The sequence below is a fragment of the Manacus candei genome, unplaced genomic scaffold, assembly GCF_025592945.1.
Source record: "Manacus candei isolate 608988 ecotype Guabito, Panama unplaced genomic scaffold, ASM2559294v1 h1tg000029l, whole genome shotgun sequence".
In the NCBI taxonomy this organism is placed as follows: Eukaryota; Metazoa; Chordata; class Aves; order Passeriformes; family Pipridae; genus Manacus; species Manacus candei.
In genome coordinates, this window is record NW_026138077.1 from 2,727,307 (window position 1) to 2,751,282 (window position 23,976).

Consider the following 23,976-nt stretch of genomic DNA (forward strand, 5'->3'; position numbering starts at 1 on the left):
AAAATGCTGTTTGTCAGTCAGTGATCTGTGAGTAGGGGGGAGAGTTGTTTAAGGCGAAAGCTGATCTTTGTGTAACTTCCAGTTTTGGGTTGTTTTTTTTTTTCCCCAGTAGTTAAAACAGTTGTTCATGAGTGTTTATCCCTTCTGCTGTTTTCTGGTCAGCCATGAGCATTCCAGCTTCAGCTGAAAACTACTTTCTGTCTGTCAGTAATGAAGGAAAATTCACTGCATTCCCATCGTTTGCAAAAGTGGAAGGTTTTAACTGAACCCAGTGTTTACTCATACTTGGACATGCAGTGGAGATAAATGGTCTTACACATGTTTTTGTGAGAAACCAGTTTTGATTTAAATTAGTGGTAATTAGAGAAGAGTGTTTGCATCTCCTAAATATGTAACAACTGATAACTGAGTGAAGAAATATGTCCAGATGTTATGGATATTGTATACCTTTTAATGTTTCAAGTGTTCCTTGGTCAAAAATAACAGTGTGAGGAGCACAGGAATAACTCTGTTCACTGCCCTTTGGGAAAGAAAAGTGACCATGTTGTTGATCCCTCTGGATGTTTGCCGGGATCCATCTGAAAACCAGGGAGAGATCAGGTCTCAGTCTAGGTGAGGTCTCCCTCAGCTCATCTCCTGTGAGGGCCAGATGAGACAGCCCTTCCCTGTGGCTTGAACTCCTCGCAGGGAGGATTTTCCCCCCAGGCTCTGCCTTTCTTGTCCCTTTTTCCACGGGCAGATGGGGCCGGGGGTGGTTTGGATGCTGAGCTGGAGCGTGGCAGGGTTGCTGTGGAGCTCCAGGGGTGCCAGAACCCCGGGCTCTCCTGCTCAGGGGAACAGCTCTCCCAGCAAACCCTCCAGCAGGGATTAGGGGAGTGAGGGATGCTTGGTTTGAGTGGTTTGACCGACAGACCGGGATGAAAGTGGCAGGGAGCGGGAAGGTTAATTTTGGTTTGGTGCACTGGGTCAGGCGTGGAAGAAGAACCATTCAAGCCAAGGGCTTTCTCTCCCAACCTGGACATCTTGTTCATCTTGCAGACCAGGAATTTCACATGCTTTTAATTACCAAAGCCTTAAAGCAAAATGCAGCTCCTAGTCGTTCTGGTTTGTGGAATTCAATTTCAATGTATGAGAAATAAGCGTCAGACTTCCCCAAAGCCCAGATATTTGCAAAATATCAATTCTCCTTGTTTACAAACCTGTGGCATATCCCTCTTTATTTGTAAAGAGTCCTTGACTTTGCATGTAAATTGTGTTTGGCTTTTTGTATTACAGAAAGATGTATTACTATAAAAATCTACCTCAAATTGATAGCTTAATTATATGTAAAAGTACAGAGGATTCAATTGATTTTTAAAAATAGTTGAAATGCTTGCCACTATCTTGATTATTTTTGCTATCTGCCATAGATTAAGTCAGTTTTAGAAACATCTTTTAGCAACTGTTAAATGGAAACATTGAATTCAGAAGTGGATTTGGGATGAGACAGAACCTGAAAGCTCTGGGGCAGAAATATTTCTGCTTTCTTGCATTTTTTTATTCACTTTATAGAACAAGATTTGGTTTAATTGAGTGACTCCTCTGGACTGACATTTGTTACAAGGTCATGAATTGTAGAATCACAGAATCATTTCGGTTGGAAAAGCCCTCCAAGATGATCGAGTTCAACCATTAACCCAGCCCTGCCAAGCCCAGCACTAAACCATGTCCCCAAATGCCACATCCACGTGTTTTTTGAACGCTTCCAGGGATGGTGACAGGCAATAAAGGAGGAGTTGAGAGCTGGAGAGGGACGTGGATGAGGGGGAATGGCTTCCCACTACCAGAGGGCAGGGTTAGGTGGGATACTGGGAAGGAATCCTTCCCTGGGAGGGTGGTTTGGCCCTGGCCCAGGTTGCTCAGAGAAGCTGTGGCTGCCCCTGGATCCCTGGAAGTGCCCAAGACCAGGTTGGATGGGGCTTGGAGCAACCTGGTTCTTCACTTGTGTTTGGGTCAATGAGTTCAGACTGTCTTGGGCTTCCTTTCCCTGTGCCTTCCCAGAGGGATAATTTGGTCAGACTGTGTTCTGTGTGTTTTATGTGATGCTACAAACCCCCCTGTATTCAGATGGAAGGGAAGAGGTAAATGTTTTCCTTGACTAATTACCTCTCCCATGTGAGAGCAGAAGCTTCTGCAGACAAGGTAGTTTTCATTCATGTGGGCTTATAATTCAGTTTTGGTCTTAATTCAGGTCTTTACCGCATATGATGAAGACAAACCCACGTGCATATGTTAAAATTTGACCTTTGGTTTGCTCTCTGCATTCACTAATGTGTTTCAGAATATTTTAATATATGGCTTCCCGGGCTCCAGATCAATAACCCAATGGGTCTGAAATGACAGAGTGCTACAATATTCCTCTGTAATTTAAACATGATTAGCTGATGAAGGTTATGATCAATATGCCAGGGGAAGATAAATTAATTGATATCATCCTTTCAGGATGATAAGAGGTCTATTGGAGGTGGGATGTAACTAATGAAGCTGCTTCTTCATATATATGAGCCATTTTTTATTCGATGTATTCTCACTAAATCATGGTTATGCCATCATTCATTTACATGAAAAACATAAGCCACGGACCAGTTTGTTATTAAAATTGCATTTGTTTGAGGAGAAACTGTGCTTACGCTCTCTCTGCCCATGCTGTAATGTAGCCAGGAAAAATAATCTTGGAATTTACATAATTATCTTTATGAACAAGACAGACTGACTTCTCTTGGCTTAATTGCACCAAGTTTCTGTGTGACTTTTTAAGGAGATGCCAATAATTGTCACTAGTTTTGGTGGAGGCTCAGTTCTTTTATGATGGGTCTGTTAGGCCATGCATAGAGATGTTAATGACTGAGCCCTGTATCTGTTTGATAAATGCTGCTTCTCCTCACACACTGAAGAAAATTTCTTAATAAATTGCAGAGCAAATGAGGCATTTTTCCAGCTGTGCTGCTGCTAAGGAATAAAAGCTAAAACTAGTAATCATGGCATAGCTTCTTTCAGTAAAGATTAGACTGGGATGTGATGTGTGGCACCACCAATCCAGGTATCGTGGGTCAGGGACAGTCAGGTTTTGGAGCAGGATTTGGCAGTGGAAGCCCCTGTTTGTGTGCTGTGCACATGCCCTGTGTCCCACGTGTACTGTCCTTACCTGCCTGGGCGTTTTGTCTCCCTGTAGTTGCTCAGAAGATCGTGTCAACCAAGAAGAAGCAGCAGCTCTCGATCGGACCCTGCAAATCTCTGCCCAACTCTCCGAGCCACTCCTCCGTGTGTTCTGCCCAGGTCTCTGCCGTGCACATCAGCCAGGTACACACTGTCACAAGTGCTTGGAAAAGGAACTGAGCAGTTGCTTTTTTCATCTGATGTGTTTAATGCCATTTAAAGTGCTCTTTTTGCTGCCTTTTTTTTTTTTAATGCTATCAGTGATCCACGGTACGAAGCAATATTTAAATATTTTTTTTTTAAACCGGCTTGACGTTGTTTCAAGAAACAAAGGAGTGAAACAAACCAGTTTGGCTTTAAAGCCATCTTTGATGGTCCAGACTGATGTCAGCAGCCTGCAGGTCTGAGCAGACCCATTGTTAAATCCGCAGGATTTGCTGTGCTGTGGTTGTGGTGGTTCCTCTCGCTCAGCTGTGTGCTGAGCTGGCATATCCCAGTGGGGTGTGTGCTACAGTTGTACATTCTGATGATACCTTGATGGTATTTTTAGAAACATACATTGGTTAACACCAATATTTTCTGACTTGCACAGTTTTTACCCACGTGTGTTGCACACTCCCTGTGTTTCCCCTGTGTTCCTCTTCCTCAGTGTCTTTGTTTTCTAGTGTCAAGTGATAATCTCTGTGCACATCCCCAGCTGGGATGGTCATGAACTGAATGATACCAGATACCCCAGCCCTCCTAGGGTGGTTTTCAGTCTAAACTCAATAGATACCAATGTCTTCTAAGGTCATGTTGCAGCCTTGAGCCACCCCCGTCAGGTTTTGTTTTACCTGTGAACCTTTCTCCCACACAGAGCGTCTGCTTTTTGGCCAAAAGCAGTAACTTCTGCCGTTGATTTGTAGCCCAAAAGATGCAGATGCCAGTCTGTTCCTAGAGTTCTTTGCTGTGAGTTATTCTGCCTCAGGCCGAGTCCTGATACCGACCTCAGATTGGGGCTGGCTTTTGTTGATGACCCTAAAGAGGATGCTGGAGTTCAGCCCCCCTTTCTAAAGCAGGTGCTGAGGCTCTTCAGAAGAACCCTGGCACCTTCTGGGGAAGTACAAGTTCCCATATGGGACAGATTGTCCCCTTTCTTGCCATATGTGACCTTGGCCACGTTTCCTCAGCCGCTGTCTCTGGCCAGCTCGGGACTCACCCTCTCTGTGGAGTGCTTTCCTTGTTAATGAAGCCCTTTTGGATGAAGAACATCAAATATTCAGTGCTCACCAGTTTGCTACCCAAGTCCAGTTTGAAAGTCAATACCAAATTCTAGACAAGTGCTTCACCTACACAGCAAACTTTTTGCCAGTGATAAGGGCTGGGAGAGCCAAGGCAGGGTAGCTCTTGTGGTAAGGATCCCTAAATTCTGTTTCAGTAAAACTGAAATGATGTTCTTTACTGCCTCTGCTGCTGTCATAATTATCTAACAGGGCAATTGCATCACCAGTCACAGAAGTCTGTCTTCTGAGACTGATGTCATGCCTAAAAGTAGAGGCCACAAATCTGTTTCATGTCTTTTCTCCTTTGTGCTGCACTTAAAGGTAGTATGACCTTGTTTAAGGGAAGGAAGCTGAATCCTTATCCTAGACTTAAAAGAACTTTGCAACTGCAATTCCAAGTTTAAGATGATCTGGGGCAAGATTTGCCATCTCTGATCTTGGCTGGAAGACTGGCTGGTGTCTTGCCCTTTGGAACATCTCTTTTGGTGTAATGATGCTCCTCTGAAGATTTCCTCCACGGATCAAACCCGTTGCGGTTGCAGTGCCCTACCACTCACATTCTCCATGGGGCAAGGGCCTTCACAGACAGTGCTTACACACAGCTCTTCACATGGAGTCAGACATTGTTCCATCTCTGGTTGGATCATCCTGGGGATTCAACTCCTGCAAACTCTCCAGATGACTCTACAGTCAAAAGCTGAGGCTTTAGAGAAAGGAAAAAAAGAAATAGCAAATGTCACCTTACCCAGGCTAGTCCTTAGCATACCTTGGGGGAAGTTCGAAGGCTTAATACCAACCAGGGCTTCTCCACCCAGTAGTTTGCCAGGTTGGACAGGGCTCAGAGCAACCTGGGATAGTGGGAGGTGTCCCTGCCTATGCCAGGGGGTGGAATAAGATGAACTTTAAGGTCCCTTCCAACCTAAGCCATTCTGTGACTCTGTGAAAGACTTGCTTGTACATTTGGATGCATCTCTGTACTGGTGTCCAGTGGTCCAAGGTGGTGAACACCTGAGTCACATCCCCTTCCAGAAAACGCTCTCAGGTATGTCTGTGTGTACTTCCAGACACCTGTTTCACAGAATAAGATGCTTCCTCTTCCAAAGGCACAGTCCACTTGCCTTTGCAGTAGATTCTGTTTTGTTTTCCTCCTGACTTCTGACACACATCTGTCAGTCAAGGTGAGGGTTTTACTGTGAAACCCTTGATACCCAAGGTCAACAACCTCGGTGCACCTGCTGCAGACACACCTGTGGCCTTCCAGGGCAGCACAGATTGCATGCAAAGGATCTTGGTCCTGTCTTTCGTGGTGGACAGAACTGTTGTATACTCTTGTCAACAAGAAGGATGGTGCAGCATCATTTACATTCTGCTGGGAAACAGTGAATCTGTCTGATGCAGTAAGTGCTCCACTCACAGCTCACCAGCTGGCCTTTTGGAACACTCCAACAGGTAGACTGAGTTGTTTGGAGAGGAAGAAGTATTGTTTAGTGGATTGAAGGCCCCTTACTGGCCTCAGGGCATCTTGGACTAGGTCTTTAATTTACTTTTTGCACGCTGAGGGAGTACAAACCAGTCCCATGTGTATCTGTGTGCTTCACATCTCTACCCCACCCGTCATTCCCCCCACCTGCTACCTCTTGCCAGTTTGTCTGGACATGGTGTGCTTGTAGGCTGTGCTACATCTTATTTCAGAGCAGCAGAGTACCTTTGCCATCACAAATCCCCACAGGCATTCTTTTTCCCTAGACTCATCCCTAGACTGGAAGAGTTCTCCTTCACACCTGACGTATCAGGAAGGCATTTTTAAGATATTAACTTAAAAAAGAGTAGTGTCAATATCCAACAGTTCCCAGGGGCTCTTTGCTCTGCCCAGCCCCTGAAAGTGGAGATCATCTGGTTCCAAGAACCACGAGGCTGCCCAGGTGGGCCCCACCTTTGGGCCTCAGAGCCTTCTGTGTCAGGGGCCCTGGATAATGTGTTGAGTGGTTACCTGGAGCTGGGCCTGGCTTTGGAGTTCACGCTGTTTTAAAAACATGTGGAAAATCCCTTGGCACAGCACCTCTAGTTGCTGTTAGTGTGAAAGATTCCAGGCCCCTCTCCAGACACTGATGTGTGGACACTCCAGCAAGGAATCCCCAGCAGTGTGAGCTTACTTGAGAACTATGGTTTTGAAGGTAAAAATGGTAGGATTATTTACCAGTAGAAGTAATTCCTTGAAATCTGCAGTCTGCATGCATTTTCACACTTGCTGGCTTTCCTGGAGTTCAGCTGTTTATGTTCTGCTGTGAGAGGAGGTTGAAATGGCCCCATGTTTCCACATCTGCCTGCACTATGTGTGTTCCACTGTGACAGAGGGACCTTAAACATTGCACCACCTCTGCCCTGGGCTGCACAGTGTTCCCTCAGTGCTGAGTGCTAAAGTCACCTGCAAAATTGTTACAGAGCCATTAGGGTTGGAAAAGCCCTCTGAGATCGTGGAGTCCAGATGTTAACCCAGCACTGCCAAGGCCACCACTGCCCCATGTCCCCAGGTGCCTCATCCATGTGGCTTTTAAACACCCCTGTAGGTGCCAGGGCCTGACCACCCTTTTGGTGAAGAAATTTTCCCAATATCCAACCTGATATCCTCCCTGGCACAGCTGGAGGCCGTTCCCTCTCCTCCTGTCCCTTGTTCCCTGGGAGCAGAGCCCGACCCCCCCCCGGCTCCCCCCTCCTGTCAGGGGGTTGCAGAGCCAGAAGGTCCCCCCTGAGCCTCCTTTTCTCCAGGCTGAGCCCCCCCAGCTCCCTGAGCTGCTCCTGCTGCTCCAGCCCCTTCCCCAGCTCTGTTCCCTTCCCTGCACACGCTCCAGCCCCTCAGTGTTCATACATGTGGACTGCAGTGTCAGAATTGTGTTTCTCTCTCCCAAGAGGTTTGAATTTATCTTGTCACTCTCCCAGGAGATTTGCATTATTCCTGAGAAGGGTGTGGAGCTTAATGTCCACTGTACGAAGCTGCACCTCAGCTGTTGCTTGCACGCAACCTCGCTCCCTACTACCTGTTGCAAACCTGTAGAGATGCATCATTTATGCTTGCACTGTACCTCCATCCAGTTTTTACTTCAATATGATTGTCTAAATATGTAAATGAAACTACTAAAAGCCAAGTGCAGTCAGCTTGATCATCCATTGTTTTATTGTACATGAGACCTGATTATGGATAAGCACTAAATAGTAGGGAACAATTATCTTATTTATAGCAGGGGCCATTTGGGATGAAATGTTCTGTTGCAGTGTTTTGGGCACTTGAGAAGAGACTACATTGCTTAAGTAGCTGTTCCTTCTGCCTTTTCATGGAGTTGCAAAATGAAAACTGGAGGAAGAATGTTAATATGTTTAATAACGTTGCCATATGCATCACAATCCTCTTGGATTTACAAGGTTATTTTTAAGTAATCTAATATTTATTTAAAACAAGCATTTCAGATTGTTCCCTGTGAGGGTGGGGAGGCCCTGGCACAGGCTACCCAGAGAAGCTGTGGCTGCCCCTGGATCCCTGGAAGTGTCCAAGGCCAGGTTGGACGGGGCTTGGAGCACCCTGGGCTGGTGGAAGGTGTCCCTGCCCATGGCAGGGGGTGGACCTGGATGGGCTTTAAGGTCCCTTCCAATCCACACCATCCTGTGGTTCTATAAATATGATTTCCATGTCTTTGTTTGTGTTTTTCATTGTTCCAGCCAGTGACTTATTTTGAAATCAGCTCAGAACCTTATTTACAAAGCTGGAAATCAAGCAAGGTTGGTTTGGGTCAAAAGAAACATTTCCTGCAGGGCTTCTTTTATAGAACCTGTCTGTAGAGGAATGTGTGTCTTTGGGGCCTAGAATGCCCAACATGTAGGTGTTTTCCTTTGGGAGTTACTCACTCTTGGAAAATAAATCATAATAAATCCAGGGGACAGCTCCAAAAAGTATAAAATGACACTGTAAATTGATGAAGGATTAAGAAGGTAAAATTTTCAAGAATCCCTCATTTTCGCTACCAGGGAAATAGGCACTTTGAGTAGAAATCTGGTGATTTTAGTTAAAAAACACAAGGCTTCTGTATCACCCTCCTCATGTCCACTGGTTTGAGAACAAGGGAAGGCATTTCCATCTGCTCTGGTTGGCCCTTCAGCCCAAACACGACCTGATTGTCTCATGCCTCTTCCTCCTTATCCTTTACTCCTTGAATTTAAAAAGGGCAATTTGGAAAGCTGGAAAAATCAGAAGAGGATCTGAAACATGAAAAGATACTTCAACTGGGTGGTATAAGGGAGTGTTTCCTACATGGTTCTCCTTCAGAGGTACTGTCTTGACTGCTTGGAATTCTGATCCTAATCCATATGCTGACCCCCAGGGAGTGTAGGAGAAGTCCCATCAGGCATCCTTCTCCTCAGCCATTCTGGAAATACTCCCACACTATCTTTTTTCATTCCTCTAGGAAACTTGGCTGCTTTACAGATGTTCTTTCTGTGTCTCGTGTGCATCCCAGACCTTTATTTCCCCCAAAATTTGCATGTTACACGTTGTCCAACCCCTTCATCCACTGCTACTCCTCCACTGACCTGCCCCATTCCTCCCTCAGCACATACAGTATGTCCTCAATGGGTGTAATTGGATCTGATAGGGAAAAATTGACCCTTTTGTCTTTCCTGACTACTTCCATTTTTAGTACTCATGTTATGTGTAATAATCTTTTTTTAACTTAAGACTTTGTTCTTAATCACCTTTTGGTCCTTTCCATTCTATCCAGTTTCCTCACCATCCTGCTTTTAGTAATTTCTTACTTCAATTCATTAATTGTTTTATAGGCTCAATGCTTTATTTCTTTCAGGACCAAGATGTAACATTGCACTTCCTGCTACTTTGAATAAATTGGAATATGGTCCTTCTAAAATTTTGTGTCTCTTGACCAGTGACCTCAGCAAATCCTGTGGAGCTGGACTCAATGATCCTTGTGGGTCCCTTCCAGCTCAGGAGATTCTGTGATTCCTTACACGTGTTGGGATCTATCTGACCCCATAGTAACCATTTTACAGTGCTGAAGTATTTTCATTTTCTTGATGAGCTCTCAGTAATCTGATGTCTCCAGGCTAGGACTAACTTGTTATGCAGCTCCGTGGCACTGGGTATTTTCTCTTGGGTTAGAGTCAGAGTAGTAATTTTGAAGTAGAAAACCAGATTTTCAAGATGTTCCCCAAGGTTTTGCTTACTCGTACACTAGAAAACAAATGAAACTGGTGGCACCCAGTGAAGATTACACTGTGTAGAATGAAAATGTACCTGCTGTGTAAACAGAGCTATCTAAGTGTTTAAAAAGTAATGGCAGGGAAAATATGTAAAGGCTTGGCATACAAATGTGTCTGGGAATGTGTGGAACAGTGGCAGTAGGACAGCCCCGTGTTCCTGAGCCCTGGCTGCTCTTGCATAAATCAGGAGTAAATAAGATACGGCTGTGGATTGTAATCGCTTGAAAGCAGTGTATCACTGTTTAAAACTCACTTTAATCCTTGCAGACCAGTAATGGAGGAGGGAGTTTAAGTGATTATTCCTCCTCTGTCCCATCAACTCCAAGCACCAGCCAGAAGGAGCTGCGGATTGATGTTCCTCCCACTGCCAACACTCCAACTCCTGTCCGTAAACAGTCCAAGCGCCGATCCAACCTCTTCACGGTGAGTGAGCCAAGGGAGGGACTGGTGCTGAGCTGTACGTGCTGCTGTGGAGGTGACCTGAGCTTCAGCCCTCTGGAGCTGGGCTGGTCTAACCCACACAGGAGTGTTGAGATGGATCTGTGGGCTTGGAAACGAAACCGTTCTGTGGTGAACGTTGGGTGGGTCTGTTTGAGGCTTGAATGGGAATTCAGTACAGGGAGTACACAGGAGGGCCTTCCCTGGGAACACAGACTGGGAGAGCTCAGCCTGGACAAGGGAAGGCTCCAGGGAGACCTTAGACCCCCTTCAAGTGCCTAAAGGGGCTTCAGGAGAGCTGGAGAGGGACTTTGGGCAAGGGCCTGGAGTGGAGGGTCAGGACAAAGGGGAATGGCTTCCCAGTGCCAGAGGGCAGGGTTAGATGGGATATTGGGAAGGAATTCCTTCCCTGGGAGGGTGGGGAGGCCCTGGCACAGGTTGCCCAGAGAAGCTGTGGCTGCCTCTGGATCCCTGGAAGTGTCCAAGACCAGGTTGGACGGGGCTTGGAGCAACCTGGGCTAGTGGAAGGTGTCCCTGCCCATGGCAGGGGGTGGGACTGCATGAGCTTTAAGGTCCTTCCAACCCAAACCATTCTATAACTACCCCATGCTACTTTTACTACTACACAGAATCAACCCACTTTTCTTTTCTAGAGTTAAAAAGAGATGGTGGAGAGTAAAATATCTTGGGGTTTTTTTCTTCCCAAACTACCTGGTTTTTGCTTCACTGAGAGGCAAAAAAAAAAGTACCGGATAGAAATGTCTGGTGCAATATGAGAGATCTTTGTTATGCAGAAGTAGTTTGGGAAGTGATAATGAAGCCTTGAATGATGGTTCCCTTAGTTTAGCAGTCTTGCTGAAAGCTCTGGGATGGTGTTGAGTGTGTAATTGTGGTTTGTAAGCAGTTCTTTGACAATTAACATGCTTTATGGCAAACTCACAGTCCCTGGGGGCTCACGACCAAGTCCCTTGGTGATTGAAGGTGCACATTAGTTGAGCTTAGAAAGGCACAGCCTCGCTGTCATCACAAAGAGTTGATGTATTTTATTCCAGAGGTGCTGCCATGTTCACTTCCCACATACAAAAAGGATAAAACCATTTCCTCACACTCTAAACAAAACCTGAGCTCTTGGCCTTTATGGCGTAGAAAGTTTCGGTGCCGTTTCGGAGCACAGAGTGACAGCACAGAGCCCCTGGGATCCTGTGTCCATCCCAGCAGGGCCATTTGGATGTGAAATGGGATCCTCGGCTCCCACAAAGGAGAGAAAATCGCACAGGTTGTGTTTGGGTGCAAAGCACTGAAGTGAGTGGCGTGTGAGGAGGTGCCCCCAGCGTGGACGCCGGTGTTTGAGCGCGGTGCCGTGGATTCTTCCCGTCGCTGGGAATACTCCGGAGTTCCCAACCCCACTAGGTGTCAGTGTGAGCCCAGAAACCAGCCCAGGCAGAGCTCTGGGCAGGGCTGGGAGCCACCGCGTCCCTCAAAAGCAGCACCGAGCAGGCCCAGGCTGAAGGATGAACTAAACACTGTCAGGGCTCCAGGGGTGGAGGTGACACTGGGGAATTTGGGGCTGTTTTAATCTGGAGCAAGCGTAGATTTGAGGAAGTGAATCATAGAAGAGATTTGAGAAGAATGTTAAGTCAGCCATGAATAAATAGACCAAAGCTCTGGTCTGTGGTAATTAATAACATAGTGAGAGCCAAATTTACTAGTACGGGAGGGTGTTGAGAGTTGTCCCAATGTCAGATAGCTGGGGGAAAACTGGAGCAAAAACAAGTCTCATGAAAAAATAATGATGATAATTTGACTTTTCAGAATTAGTTCTGACTTTTAGATCTGGGTGTGTTGAAGGCTGTGTAGTGAGTTGCCCTGTAGTCTCTGTCCTGAAGTACTGAACACCCACCCTGCTGCAACCCAGATTTTGTGCTCTATCAGTCAGGTGATGACCTGGGATTATTTACTTGAATAAACAGATGACCAGTATTTTCTGTGTAGTTATGAACAGAGTGCGTAATCAAAATATTTAGCTCTGGATTTCTTGCTGTGCTTCTCTTCCCAGCCTTGAACTTGCTTATGCCTTTATCATTTACAGAATCAAATGTATTTCTGTTTAATGATTGCAAGTTACCCCTTGTTATCTAGCACAGGTAATCTGTTTAGTGACCTACAGATCTTTTAGTGTTGGAAGAAAATGGTGATAAGTAGAAAACGGATATGATTTCTGTTAATGACAGTTTTTGAGTTGGAATAGTGTTTGAGAATTTTAAGGCACGTTCACGTTAAGTGTGTTAAATGCAGCATCTGATGTTTTTGGCTTTGATTATTAATGTTTGTTGTAAAGCTATTGTTGCAGCAGCTGATTTTTCACTTAGGTGATAAAACAGATCAAATATTAGCAGAGGTGTTAATGTCCTTTTTTGGGGGCAGTGCGATAACAGGGATCACTAAATAATAGTGTGTAGGGCAGGTGGAGATTTAAACTGCATCTGTGGGGTCCACTTCAGCAAGGAACTGATTGTAAGTATGTCTGATCCTATGTGGGGTGAGGGAATTTCTGGGACAGTAAGGTGCATCTCCCTTCTCATATTCAGTATTACCTCTCTTATATATTTACAAAATTGCAGGAGTTTTTTCAAACTTAAACTCTCTGTCTCAGTGTCTGCTATTAGAGGTCAGGATTCTTACTTTTGGGGTGTTCTGCACTGCTGATCTGGGTCTGGTTGGGCCCAAACTCAGACACTTTATCCCTCTGGAACTAAATCTCACTCCATAGCCCATATTTGGGTCAAGTTTTACACCGATTAAGTCTGTGTATGAATTCCAGTGCAAAGGGGAAATCAGTCAACTGATATTCACGCAGGTGTTTTAATTTTTCCAGACTTCTTCTGGTTCTCTGGCATGAAGTTTTAAACAGAGCTATTTAACATGTAGATATGCCATCAGAAAAAGCCCTAACAAGTGTTGATCCAGTGTGGTGTAGAGTCTGGTTTTTTTATGCTGTGGGATGTGAGATGTATCGTGTGTGTCGTAGGTACAAAAGCATAAAAGCTCAGGCCAGATCTTTGTTTCACTGTGCGATTTGTCTTTATAAAGAGCAGAGCCTGCTAAGATTCTCCCCTGGAAAATGTGATTACAAGCAGCTAGAATAGAATTTGCCTAACAGAAAGCCCTACGTTTCTATACTTTTGCCATTGGACAATGTTTTACACGTAGATATTTCCCTTCCATGTGCAAGTGTGTTATTTCCAGATGCAGTTATTGCACGGAAGGGAAGACGGGGTGATTTAAAACCAAAAAGTGAAAACAAGCACATAGATATTCAGCTTGCATTTCAGAGGCAGGCTCCTTTCTTTTTAAAAAAATGGGATAAAAAAGAAACATTCAAGTTGACAACTCCCCTCCCAGGGATTTGGATACCTTCACTGAGATTCTTTACAATGTCACTTACGGGCTCTTTGCCCCATTGAAGCTTTGTTTTGCCTCGTATTCTTGGGAAGTGGCACTTTCAGAGTCAGAAATCTGTCTTGAAGGACGGGGAACAATAGTTATCCTGCACATTGGATTTCATCCCTCCCACTTGTTTTGCTTTCTTTCATTTATTCTTTGTTTAATTCCCCGGCACGTCATTCCATTGCCCCGATCCATAGTAACTGGTGAGAGGAGCCCGTTCCCGGCGGAGCGGGGAAGGCAGCACGGGATCCCCGCTGGGTAAATGTGTTCTTAGAATGCTGCTACTTGAAGTCTTGCTCCGTGGGTTCCCCCTCCCCTTCCCTCCTCTCCTGCCCAAAGGCAGCTGCTCCGGGGGTTTGTTCTTCCTTCCACTTCTCCGTGGAATATGGAAAATGGGTATTAGCGACGCACCGTCCTCATTGTCCTCCCGATTTCAGTGTTTCAGACATCTCTTTCCGCTGAAAATGAGAAGCATCGCCCTGGTTTTCATTAACTCCCCATTGTGGCACTGGACATCACAAATGGGCTCCTTTCATGTATCATCTCCCGAGTTGAAAAGCACATGAAAATGTTTTCTCATTTTCGATATTGTGTGAGTAATGTTCCTATTGGAAAGTAATGGAGTGAAGTTGTCACTTGTCAGTTCAGTTATTAAGGAGGATGACTCTCAGGTCTTCTTTTTGTAATAAAATAAATCTGTCAAAATCATTACGTCCATGTGTTCTTTGGCAATAACGGGCTGCAATCTGAATATCTGCTTAAAATCCCATACAACTCGATAAAGTCGGAGGGTGAGCACTGTGACCCTACTCCTGCAGCAGCTCCAGCCTTATGGAATGCCAAGAGAAAGCAATTCCAGTTTAAACATTGATTAAATTCACCTCATGCTGATTTTTTTCCCACGTTGTGTTCAAATAACTTTTTCCCAGCATCAATCCCCACCTTTTCTTGCAGTTCCAACTTTCTAACCATCCCAAAGCAGAAAGAACTAATAAGTTAAAGTCAGTGTGATCAAAACCGGCATTGTAAAATTGTATTTCTAAATAGTTGATAACGTTTCTAAGAACCACACAGGTGTGAGTTAAATGTATGCATGGATAGATTCAACTTTTTTAATGAGGAGCTGGAACTTTCATTCCTCATCGGAGCTACTGTTGGAAACTTCAGAAACGTGTCCTCTGATCTACTGGGTCTTCAGACACTGAAAGTGTAACTCTTTAAACCCGAATACATCTCAAACTAGTGGATGGTTGAAATTTATGGGTGGTATCTTATTTATTCAGATTTTAGGATGGTCTCGTATTTGTGTAGATTCATCTGACGGCTTTCGAGTCTATATTTATGTGTGAAATTATATTTTAATTGCTTGGAAAAAAAAGGAAAAAAAAAGCATCCTCCGTGTGAACCTGCTGCATTTAATGGAGCACAAACTTTCTTTTTGCTCTGCAGTCTCGGAAAGGGAGTGACCCAGACAAAGAGAAGAAGGTCCTGGAGAGCAGAACAGACAGCATTGGAAGCGGCCGCGCAATCCCAATTAAACAGGTAATGCCGAAACACTCGGGTTTTTTTGTGCCGCTTCCCAGAGTTGGGAGCCACACCTCGGGTCTCACACACTCCGGCGGCGGGGGCCGCGCGCCCGGCACCCTTTGATGTGCTCCGGTGATGAATGTGGAAGTCACTCACTTGACATCAATTAGGAGAGGTTCCTGTGTGTATTAAAATAGGATCATTAGAATAAGAAGGGGGAAAATGTGACAACAGGCCTAATGAAGTGCAGTCTGCCGGCCTGCATATGGAGCGCGTTTCCAGGCTGGGCTGCCTTCAAAGCCGCCTTTGTAGCGGGCTTTGATTGGGCCGAGTGCTGCCGGGCTCAGGGTGAATCACATCGCTCCACAAGAGCCCCTTGTGATGGAGCAAGAGCCTGATGCGGCCCTAATTTGCTGCCGCAGACGGACATCTGAACGCGGGGCCAGGCTGGTCCGCGCCGGCGAGGCAATTAGTGCCGGTAATCACGGCCGGTGTGTCAGCTGCGCGCGCCTGTTTGTAATTTGCTAATGAAGGAATTGTAACTTTGATTAGGTTCAGTTTCATTTAGACCTTATTATATAAGAGAACGTTTACAGCTGTAATGGGTGGCCTTAATTAAACTTTCTCATTACACAACAGGGCTTGGATTGGAGGATTTGTTTTGGTCTGTTTTGCTGGCCCGGACACGCTTTCATTAGCCCAGAACGCTAAATTGGAGCTGTGAACGCTCCTTTGAAAGGCAAAAGCAAGGCCAGTGTTAGATAGCAAGTGTCTGGGGAATGAGGGGATTTGCTTTCTCAAATGAAATGACACCAAGTCCACGTGGTTGATATTTGCCTCACGAGTAGTTTCTCTGTTAGTGTTTGCAAGTATTTACTGAGTTGCCTTGCTGGAGAGAAGCGCTCAGGGGAGGGAGCTGATTTCCTTCCCACACGGTTTCTCCAGGTGTTCTGGTGCCTGTCCTACCCTCCAGAGGCTCACTTGCCTCTCCTGATCTTTCCTCAGTCCCTGCCAGGTAGCCCTAGGTCTCCTGTGTGAAGGTGGCTTTACATATTTTGGAGTGTCTCATGTTTTTCCTCTTTTATTTCTGGGTGTGAGGGGGAGATGATTTTGTACCCTTAATTATCAGCAGTGATTTCTCTTCTTCCAGTTGTTTCAAAAGACCTTTTGGGACCATCAGGCAGCAAAAATGCTGTGGTGTGTGAATCTCTAGTAGGCAGATTTTAATCAAGCACGCTGCAATCCAGAAGAGCAGTTTGAAAGCAGAAAAGCTCAGTATTTGGCTCTGCATCCAGGGGAGGAGATTCCAGGCATTTAAAACAAGCTGCAATTTTATTTTCCTACAGTGTTGGTATGGTACAGGATGGGTTAGACCGGCTGGAATTCTTTTGGGGAATGCTAATTAAACAAAAGTGCAGCTGAGAGTGACAAACTGAGGAATACGTGTGCCAATATCCCAGGCATATGTACTGTTCTTTTCTGAAATGCTGTTGTATGGAATGAATCTGATTAAAAATGAACTCGTAGGAAGAGCAGTGTAAGATAAACATTTGTGAGTGTGATTGCACCACAGTGCAACGTTGGAATGAAGTACCCCTCCAATCTCTCGAATTTCTGTTAGGAAAAATTCTCCCTGCAACCCTGCTTGTATCCTAAATATGACCAATCTTTTGGGAATGTGTACTGCTTGTTATTAATTATATTAATCCCAGTTGTGGTGGTTCCATTTTGTCACGTACAAGCAATTATCTGCACAGATTTGACGCGTGTTGTCGACAGACCCATCCTGTTGTCAGGGTTCGGGGAGGTTGGGTGGTTTGCAGTGCTGTGGGATGGCTGTTCCATGTGGGATTTCACATTGTTCTTGGATGCCAAGGGAAGGGATTTGGGGAGGGCTTGTGGGTAGAGGTGGCCCAGGTTCCATTGTGATACGGCTGCTCCCGGTGGACTCTCCAGGTGCCACATGTGCAGACATTTCTCTGAGGCCGCAGAAACTCCTTCTGGAAGAGGGGCTGGCTCTTATTTCACGTGCCTTAACTGCGAATAAGGTGGAGGGATGTGAAAGGGAACTTCTTGACTTAAAAGTTTTAGCATGTTGTGCTTTTTAGGATGGGAACCCCCTTCCATAATGGCACGTTTTCTCTGACAATCGGTCAGGGAATCACAGAGTCATTTAGGTTGGAAGAACCCCCTAAGATCAGAGTCCTGCCATTCCCCTGGCACTGCCAAGGCCATCACTAACCCTTGTCCCCAAGTGCCACATCCACAAAGCTGTTAGAGCCCTCCAGGCATGGGGACTCCACCACTGCCCTGGGCAGTTCCAACGCCTCACCTCCCTTTGCATGAAGACATTTTTTCCCAATATCCAGTCTAAGCCTCCCCTGGCACAACTTGAGGCCATTTCCTCTTGTCTCTTGTTACTTGGGACACTTGGGAGTAGGAAGGGAAATGATGTTTCATGAAGCTGAATACAGACTGTAACATTCACAGGAGAATGATCTTATTGCATCACTGAAAGACTTGTCCTTCTAATGCTTTGTCACCCTGTTTTCCAGGGTTTGTCCCCTGCTGGCCTGAAAAAAAGGAACTTATGGTTGGAACTCATATATACTGGATTTTGTGTTCTCAGTTCACTGCTACTTGAAATAACTGTAATTACCAAAAAAAAGGGGGGGGGGAATAGAAAAGAAAGAGTCTTGCTGTTCTGCTGTTGAAATCAGTGGCTTGGTTATTCAGTGTATTTTGTGGTGCCTCTGTGTTGTTCTTTTCTACCCAGGGTCTCCCAAAACTGAGAAATACTATTTCCCAAATAAAACTAAACATAAAAAAAAACCAAACCAAACAAATAAAAAAAAATTCTGCAAAACAAAACCAACCAACCCAAAACAAAAAATAAAAACCAACGAAACAGAAACAACAAATCCACAACCCAAAACACACTCAAACAAAAGACCCAAACAAACAAGAAAACCCCAACCGAAGCAAGTCCCTTGGAGAGTGGGAATGTTCTGGCTTTGAGGAAAGAAATGAAATCTCTCCCAGCACTAGAGAGGCACAGGGAGGGGGGGAGGAAGAGCTGATATTAGCCAAGTGGTTTTGTGTGTGATGGGGAAAGCACAGAATAAATGCAGGGGAAAATCAGTTCTCTGGGAGGTGCAGTAAATGTACTTATGAGAAGTTTGTCCTTAGCTACAGTTTTTTCATAGATCAGGTCTGTGTTGCTGCTGGAATGAAGAGTTGCTGCTCGTTCTGTGTTACAGCCTTTCTGGGCCCCAGCTGCTGACCTGCACAGGGGCTTTTGGTCAAAATAAGCCAAGAGCTGCAACCTCTTCCTGCATTCCTGTTCCTGGTCCCTCATCCCCGGGAGTTTGAGGGAAATCCCTGAGAGTTTGGGAGAGTTTGGATGGTGCCCTGAGCAACCTGGTCCAGTGGAAGATGTCCCTCCTGCCTGTGGCAGGGGGTTGGAACTGGATCATCTCTAAGATCCCTTCCAACCCAAACAATTCCAGAATTCTGTGAATAGGTCAAACTGTGAATGGCACATTTCCTTCCAGAGAAACACCTTGTTCCTTCAGGGCTTATCCTTAACTCAGAGCACTCTGGTTGAAAACAGTTAGTGCTCTTACTCTGTCTGTCCTTTCCACATGTTAGAATTGACTTTTCACTGCAGTGCTAAATATGGTTTTATTGGCCTAAGCCCTATAAAACTGTCCCAAGGAACCTTCCTGCTCCCAGCAGAACCCCACAATGTAGGCACTGAAAATAGGCCTGTTTTTAGAATGTGGCTCCTCAGTCCTGCCAAAGTACTCTTAAGGTCAGTGAAATTTTGGGAAGGCAAGGGGAGGTACCAATACCTTGTGCGTGCACAGCCATAGCAGCAGTTTTGGAGAACTGTGGATGCCAGATTTTTTCCAAAACCACAAAAATTCCCAACTAAATAACCCGTACAAATCAAATGGAGTCAGAAAATGTCTGGAACAATATTAGCTCAGAGTTAAAATCCATAGAAAGTTCTGTGCTTCTGAGAAAGAGGCACTTAAACTAAAAATATTTGTTATTTTTTTGTAGCATTGCTGATACTATTCTTAGAGTGAGTGGTTTGCTGTGGTTGGAAAATCCTCCCTTCAAACCCATTTATTCTGGAAATGAAGACTCATTCCTGGGTGCCAGAGTGAATATTTTGAAGAATATTTTGAGGCACACATTAGTGTGCACAGTTTAAGGGACCAGACTTTCTAGAATGGGGGGGGGGAGTTGTAACTTTTTTGAAAGAGAACTTTGGGTTTTGTGGGTTTGGGAAATCTTTATCAGTAGGGCATATTCAAATTTAGAAAGAAAAAAAAAGGCACAACAAGAAAAATAAAAGCAAGAAGCTCAACTCAGCGGTGAGGGGGCTTGTCATGTATTAATTTTTCATTGCTGTGGAGAATTGTACATACATAATCACTTGATTGCAGTGGGAGTTAGCGAGCTCCTATGGTGTCATTTGCATAAATCTTGTTAAGTCAATGGCAGTTAATGAAGTACAAATGAGCCTGGAGAAGGTGACATGCAAATCGTGGGTGGCAGATGGGAGGTCTGTTTTTGGGATGGCAGCTGTGTGCTCTTTCTTTTTTTTTTATGATTTTTTTTTTCTCTGCTGCCCCCATCCCCCAGATTGGAGTGTAAATAAATACATAAGAGCTGGCCTTGACTTTCTGCTTCCAGCCCTTCTTCTCTTTGCCCTTTGCACTTAATCACAGATGCTCATATCATTATATACTCCAGCTATATAACCTTGACTGCTCTTTTCCCAAAAACTGGTCAAAATAGGTGTTTGATAGGTTGGTTCAACCCTTGGCTTACCCGGGGAGGTGCTGCACCTCCTGTGCCCCCAGATTCCTGCACCCTTTAGGTATAACAAACTTGAAGCCTGGATTAGAAATAAATGTTCTAGTGGTTAATGTTACATTGATGACACAGTGAAAAATTTGCCATCCATGACTTGCAAAGGTGAACTTCAGAATCCATTCCCTTCCCTCAGTTTGCAAATGGCTGGATTAATGGAGAAAGTGGAATATCTTATTCAGGCTTTACTTTTAGGTGATATTTCAGATGACCTTCTTTGCCTGCCAGCTTGGCATATTTAAGCACATTAAAGTAATCTTAATGAAATTAGGTATTTTTTCTTTTATTTTACTCTGAACTAAAAATGACAAATATTTTTAGGTCAGGGCGTGGGGGTGGCATCACTGATGTGCTTTTCACAAAAAAGGGTCTGATTCCTGCACGCACAAGTTGCAGTTTTCCTTCAAGATGGGCATAAACAGAACTAGAACTTCTCAATGTACATCCGAATCTTGTAAAAAAAGATCATTAAACTTGGCAAAGACAACTGTTTTGAAAATACTTTCAGCAAATGTCAAACTGGGCATAAAAAACCTGTCACTTGTCCTCACTTCCCTTCAGGTGTAGGAGAGTCTTGCCTCTGCTTCACTAGAGCTTTTCTACTTGCTGACCCCCTTTCTGGTCATTTTTAGCTCTGGTTGGGGTGTTCACAGCAGCAGTTACACAATTCCTGCGCTGCGTTACCTCGGTCCTTCCCGCTGAACCAGAGGACATCCCACCTGGAACCTGTTTTCCCTTAAAATACCCGGAGCTGTCTGTCCAGCTGTGGGAGCATTTCAGCAAGCACGGTGCTGTCTTGGAAATAGGTTTGGAAAAGGGATCATCTGCCATGTCTAGTCAGGCAGAGTGATGTCCTTAGTCATCCCCACTACCAGGAGAGCCCTGTAGTGCTCGGGGCAAGTGTCACATCCGAGACTCGCCGTCCTCATGAACAATAAATGCTCTTTGCAGCAGCTTTCCTGGCTGCAAATGTTTACTTGGAGTCTACCAAAGGAGAGAAGAAATAAGCAGTGATCTTAGCAGCTATGCTGGCTTAATTCATCTGACTTGACAGGGTGAAAAAACCAATCTGGAAGAGCAGGGTGGACAGATGATGCTACAACCAGTAGTGCCAGGGCTCATCTCATGGCTTCTCTTTCCTGCCTGTGTTCAAAATCAGGTTGTGTTTTGAGATAAAAATGGCTAATGCAGGTAAGGACCACAAGCATTTCAGAAGGGGAATGGCAGCAAACATCTGGAGGGCAGGCAGAGCCCAGGATCTACTTGCCTTCATTATACCTGTGTCTTGCTGCACAGAACCCTCTGATTCACTGACAGACCCAACCCCTTGTGGACACCTTCCACTAGCCCAGGTTACTCCAAGCCCAGTCCATCCTGGCCTTGGACACTTCCAGGGATGGGGCAACCACAGCTTGTCTGGGCAACCTGTGCCAGGGCCTCCCCACCCTCCCAGGGAAGAATTCCTTCCCACTGTCCCACCTAACCTGCCCTCTGGCAGTGGGAAGCCATTCCCCTTGTCCTGTCACTCCAGGCTCTTGTGAAAAATCCCTTTCCATCTTTCCTGTCGGCTCCTTCAGGTTCTGGAAGGAGCATCCACCAAAACTACTTCAGCTTTGGTTTTTTGCTTACTGATGCTCAGGCTTTGTAGAGAGTTGTTTGCAAGCACCAGTGTCTCCAGAGAGTGGCTTTCCCAAACTCCGAGAGGATGTGATTTAGCAGGAACTGGCAGATGACATGGTTTGATTTATTTATCTCTAGCGTGAGGTGTAATTTCCTCTGTCACACGTCTGTCTAATCACAGTAATCAGTCTCCAGATCAGCTTGTGCAAACACCAGGCTATGGTTTGGAGCCAAATACTCTTAGTGCTGAAATCTTCTGTGTAATTCCTCCGCAATTGTTTATAATCAGAACATACACATTTTGCTGTGCTTTTTTTTAATTAGCTGATTACTAGTTATAAAATGTTTTGTACTCGCTGTGGTTCTCTAAATTGTTAACTGGTCGCTACCAGTATAATTAAATATTTCAGAGCACTTGGCTGTGGTTGCATTGAACTGTGAAGAAATAATGTTATATAGCCAATCAAAAAGAGATACTTGTAAACTCATTTAAAGCGTCAGAGTGTGTTAGGACTATCATGGTGATGCTTATTGCAGGAGAAATTAAAGATACAGTTTTGTGCTAAGAGGCAATACAGAAATTAGTTCCTGAATTAGTTGTTAATTGATTTGGTAATTCCCTGGGGTCTGCATGCTCTTTTTTCCTTTTTCGTTGTTGCATTCAGTTAACAGTGACTATTCCCAGTGCACTTGAAATATTTTTTCCAATTAGATCAAATGTGCCCTTACATCAGAGGAGCGGCCCCGGCTCCACGTACCTGCCTGGAATAATGTTTAATTTGACTGCCAAAGCTGGGTCTGTGGGTTTCTCCTGTTGATGAGTTTCAGAGACCATCCCAAGAAAAGCTGCAGTCCTAAGAGTTTGGAATGAAATAGCATTAAAAAGCTCTCTTGGAGGTGTGGAGCCCCAGGTGTTGAGCCCTGCCCTTGCCTGAGGATAAGGTTTGCAGTCCAAGGGCACGGCCCTTGCTGCCCCTTGGCCACAGCAGGCAGGCCTGGGCACGAACCTCAGTCCCTCTGACTGAGGCAATTCCTCTTTTTCCTTGCTGTCCATCGGTCTGTCCCACTGGATCCATCCAGCTGCTTCCTCCTGCTTTCTGGAGTCCAGGTCTGGTTTCCTTTCCTGAGATAGCTGAGGATTGCAGGAGACAGATGGAGTTTGGCGCTCTCGCTTATAAGGATTGAATTTCTAATATATATTTTATATATATATTCTAATATATATTATAATTGGCCTCCTAATATTTTTAGAGTCTCTAAAATATGAATTTTCTGTTTTGCATCCTATAAAATGTCTTTATTTTATCTCTAAATACCTGGGACTGTCATACAGTGATAGTCCTGGCTGTGCCAAGACCAAGGTGAGCAGCCTCCACCTGCTCCACAGGTGCATTTAAAGATCCATAAATAAGATAATATTAATAACCTTTTCAGAGAAAAGGTTACTAATATTAATATTTTTTGCTTTCCCATGGCTGTGACTTGGAGCTAACAGGAGCCTCTGGTCCTTGTAGTGGAAGGAAGCTGGTGGTTTGTGGATGAGTGGACTGGTTTCATTTGAGGGAGATTTGCTTTCATAACTCTTCCCAGCTCAAAAATTTGTCTTTGTGGTACGTTTCATATGATGGTAAACACGCTGTTCTGCTCATTACTGGATTTTACTTAGGAATAAGTAAATGGAGTGTATTGAAATGGTTATTAGTGTTGATTTTGGCAGGGGGTACACAGTTTCAAAAATAATATTCCATTTACTTGAGTGACTCACCCTTCAAAGTGAGCAAAGGAGAACAGTGCCTTGTAGGGCACTGATGGAAAGTCATGGGGTCAAACAAATTTTTTTTAAAAAAAAAGGAACATTTTATGTTTCCTAATGTGTTATATTCACGTTAATGCCATAAGAGCTCATAGATTTCTGCCAGCAAGAGTCATTGAGCTTCATTCTCTTTATTTATTTATGTATTTTAAATCCTACCCTAAAGTAATTCTCTGATTGTTTCTTAAAAGAGATAAGGACAAAGTCCTGGGTTTGACCACCAGCAGATGGTTTGTAGCTGACACATCAGGTGTGATTATAACTCTTACTCATTGCTACGAGTCAGGAGGAGATATTCCAGCTTTTGTTTGGAATAGAATTTTGATTGGGTTAAGCATCCTTGGAGAGACTGTGGAAACAAGGAGGAGGAGATGCCAGAAGATGTATCAGCCTCTGTAGAAACAGAAAGGCAGGAGCTTCCATTATCTGAAATACCAATATTTTAAAAAGGGGGGGAGATGAATCTCTATTGTATAAAAGGAGCAGATGCTGGTCTTCAGGATAAACCAGTCAAGGATCTGTTTT

The 23,976-nt window shown here is 44.7% G+C and overlaps 1 protein-coding gene across 10 annotated transcripts in view; it reads left to right on the top strand.

Moving 5' to 3' along the window:
• The window catches only part of LOC127472607 (arf-GAP with GTPase, ANK repeat and PH domain-containing protein 1), a 314,949-nt gene that overhangs the window by 137,618 nt on the left and 153,355 nt on the right, over positions 1-23,976 (top strand). For 9 of the 10 annotated variants that reach the window (XM_051791074.1, XM_051791078.1, XM_051791075.1 and 6 more), the window contains exons 7-9: positions 3,212-3,339; positions 9,987-10,142; positions 15,054-15,146. In XM_051791074.1, coding sequence (XP_051647034.1) covers positions 3,212-3,339; positions 9,987-10,142; positions 15,054-15,146 — 377 coding nt within the window. The remainder of the gene's footprint in view (positions 1-3,211; positions 3,340-9,986; positions 10,143-15,053; positions 15,147-23,976) is intronic. The other variant, XM_051791069.1, reaches the window with a different exon arrangement.